This window comes from Chinchilla lanigera, unplaced genomic scaffold (assembly GCF_000276665.1).
Source record: "Chinchilla lanigera isolate Chin_1 unplaced genomic scaffold, ChiLan1.0 scaffold00044, whole genome shotgun sequence".
NCBI lineage: Eukaryota > Metazoa > Chordata > Mammalia > Rodentia > Chinchillidae > Chinchilla > Chinchilla lanigera.
Genome location: NW_004955445.1, coordinates 11,934,106 through 11,936,700, shown reverse-complemented (window position 1 = coordinate 11,936,700; position 2,595 = coordinate 11,934,106). Strand labels below are relative to the sequence as shown.

General features: G+C 53.8%; 2 protein-coding genes across 3 annotated transcripts in view; both read left to right on the top strand.

Moving 5' to 3' along the window:
• The window catches only part of Sys1 (Sys1 golgi trafficking protein), a 40,764-nt gene extending 38,970 nt beyond the window's left edge, over positions 1-1,794 (top strand). Inside the window, exon 4 of the mRNA XM_005392431.2 lies at positions 1,711-1,794. Within this exon, the coding sequence (XP_005392488.1) occupies positions 1,711-1,717 (7 nt within the window). The 3' untranslated portion in view covers positions 1,718-1,794. The remainder of the gene's footprint in view (positions 1-1,710) is intronic.
• Dbndd2 (dysbindin (dystrobrevin binding protein 1) domain containing 2) overlaps positions 167-2,595 on the top strand; it is a 4,539-nt gene continuing 2,110 nt past the window's right edge. The window contains exons 1-3 of one of the 2 annotated variants that reach the window (XM_013518316.1): positions 167-357; positions 1,711-1,857; positions 2,035-2,172. In XM_013518316.1, the coding sequence (XP_013373770.1) occupies positions 1,719-1,857; positions 2,035-2,172 (277 nt within the window). In that variant the 5' untranslated portion in view covers positions 167-357; positions 1,711-1,718. Of the gene's footprint in view, positions 358-1,187; positions 1,289-1,710; positions 1,858-2,034; positions 2,173-2,595 lie in introns of those variants that run through there. The other variant, XM_013518317.1, reaches the window with a different exon arrangement.

Sequence of the window (2,595 nt, the reverse complement as noted above, 5' to 3'; positions counted from 1 at the left end):
GGCGCTGCAGGTAGGGGCTCCGGCGGCGGGGGGCGCAGGTGCCGCGGGGGACCGGAGCACGAGTGGAACGGCGAGGCGGAGGGGGTGGCGTCCTCCTCCGATCCCTCCCTCCCCCCCGCCGACGCGGCGTGTCCCTTTTTAGGGCATTCTTTTCCCCTTGCTTACTCCATTGCGGGTGGGGCTGGGACAGAGAGGGAGTTCTCCATTTCTCCGGCTTCTGCCCGGGCCCCTGGCAGCCTCCAGCCCCCAAATCTCTTCCCTCGCTCCCAGGCATCTACAGTCGCGTAAACAACTCCCTTGCTCCAGCTCTCGGCTCCGCGGCCCCCGGAGGGCAGCCCCTTCAATCGCGTGAGACCAGTGGGTTCATGGGGGGGGAAAAGGAGGTGGCGTCCCGGAGCCCCTGGTACCCGTCAGCTCCCCCAGTGGTCTCTCCTCCCCCTCGCCCCCGCTGCTAGGGCAGACGGCCCCAGGAGCCCTGGGTATTTTTAGCGTTGTGACCTGGGCTGCAGCTCTAAGAGCCTTTCCCGGGAATCGGCGCCAGCGCCTCCCTTCTCCACTGCCAGCCCGTGGCCACACCAGCTACCTACACTTCCTTTGCCCGCTCGGGGTTGGGTCCCGTGAGCTGCCCCAGAGCCTGTGGAGCTGGTGGGCGTCTGGGATGCGCTGAGTCCAGATGTGGCGGTTCACGGAGGATAACGATCTGGTCCTCACACTAGAAACTCCTGTTGTTGGGTCGTGCAGAACGCCAGGAACGAGATCGAGCGAATGGGAGTGAATGCACGGGGCCTGGGCTGGCCAGAGCTCTTGTGTTCTAGAAAGCTCTCAGCGCTGGTGGTCAGGAGGCCTGGTCTGAATTGGACCGAGGACCCGCCCTTCCAAACGCTGCTTACTGACTAGTAGAGATGTGTCAGAGGAGGGCAGCAAATAAGGATCTGTTGGAGTTCAGAGAAATGGTTGTTCCCCAAATAGGTCACTTTCAGTGCCTTGTGTTCCAGGCACTGAGAATGATTATACCATTTCAGATGGGAACACTGAGGTCAGAAAGATGATTTTCTTAGAGGCAGAGCCACACCTGGAAGTCAGGTCTGTGGCTTCAGAGCAAGAGTTGGAGACGGAAGTGATGGCCTGTGCATGTAGAGAGAAGGGGTGGGGGAGGGATGCTTTCTTTAGCCTGTGGGTTTTGAAGGATGGGGGAAAACCAGAGTTACAGCACTGGAGGAAGAGGATCTTCTACTCCTCTGGCTGTATGGGAACCCTTGCTCCGACCTGCTGAGGGATGTTGGGTCCAGTAAGTGCATAAAGAATCTCTCCCAAATTTTAGGAGAGAGCAGCCCTCCTGTCCTCTCGCAAGCCCTCCAGTCCTCTTGATTTTATAGAAGTTGAGCATGAGGGGGAACTGGGTTATAGATCTCCGAGTCAACTACTGAGATGACCACTAGTTGCCTTCCCTGAATACATTGGGTCTTTGCTGTGCCTGGAACTGGCATCCCCTTTGTGGAGTTGGAGCAAGCCCCGCCTCTGCATAAGTCTTGGTTTGTGGAATGGGCTTTGTTTCAGAGAAGGGGAAAGTGATAGCTAAGGACAGAAGCGTCCAGAACCAGAGGCTGTGCTGCTGGGATGCTGGCAGCGGTGGGGTTCTCTAATCCCAGGCCCCCACTGTCTTCTTACTCAGTCTCACAGCTGTGCTTGTCTCACCCCTTTACCCTCCAGGGGTTGATATGGACCCAAATCCTCGGGCAGCCCTGGAGCGCCAGCAGCTCCGCCTCCGGGAGCGGCAGAAATTCTTCGAGGATATTTTACAGCCAGAGACAGAGTTTGTCTTTCCTCTGTCCCACCTGCATCTTGAGTCCCAGAGACGTAAGTTCCGAGCTCTAAGGAAAAGGATTGGGGTAGGGTAGGGAGGCTATCCTGTGGGTCCTGAATCTGGGGTCACACCCCTTTTGTTGTCTTGACCCGATGAACTTCTAACTTGGGATCTGGCAGGTATCTATCAGCTCCCCCTTGGGCTTCCTCGTTTACCTGCTCTGTCCTCAGCCCCCATAGGTAGTATCTCATCCATGGAAGTGAATGTGGACACGCTGGAGCAAGTAGAACTTATTGACCTTGGGGATCAGGATGGAGCAGATGTGTTCTTGCCTTGTGAAGATCCTCCACCAACCCCCCAGACAGCTGGTATGGCCCTTTGCTTTGGGAACTTGGGCGCTGGTCAGCTACAGCCAGATTTCTAGGCTCTGAAATGAGGCTGCAAGGCTAGGCTGGGGGAATACAATGCAGGGCTGGAAGTGGGTGTTTTCACCAGCCACACTGCTGCCTGTTCTGATTTTTATAGAAGTTGAGCATCAGGGGAACTGGGTTATAGATCTCTGGATCAAAATTCTAGCACAGACCAGCCTCTTTCACCTTTGTAACTTTACATGTGTGAAATTAATGTAATTATTATAATTAAAATAATTATACAATGTAATTTTACATTAGACAACTTAAGCAGTTTTAGTCTTTAATAACTTTAAAGACTTTAATAGTTATGGAGCACTTTTTCTTTTTCTTTTTTTTTTTTTTTTTTTTTTTTTTTTGGTTTTTTTTGGTTTTTCTCCG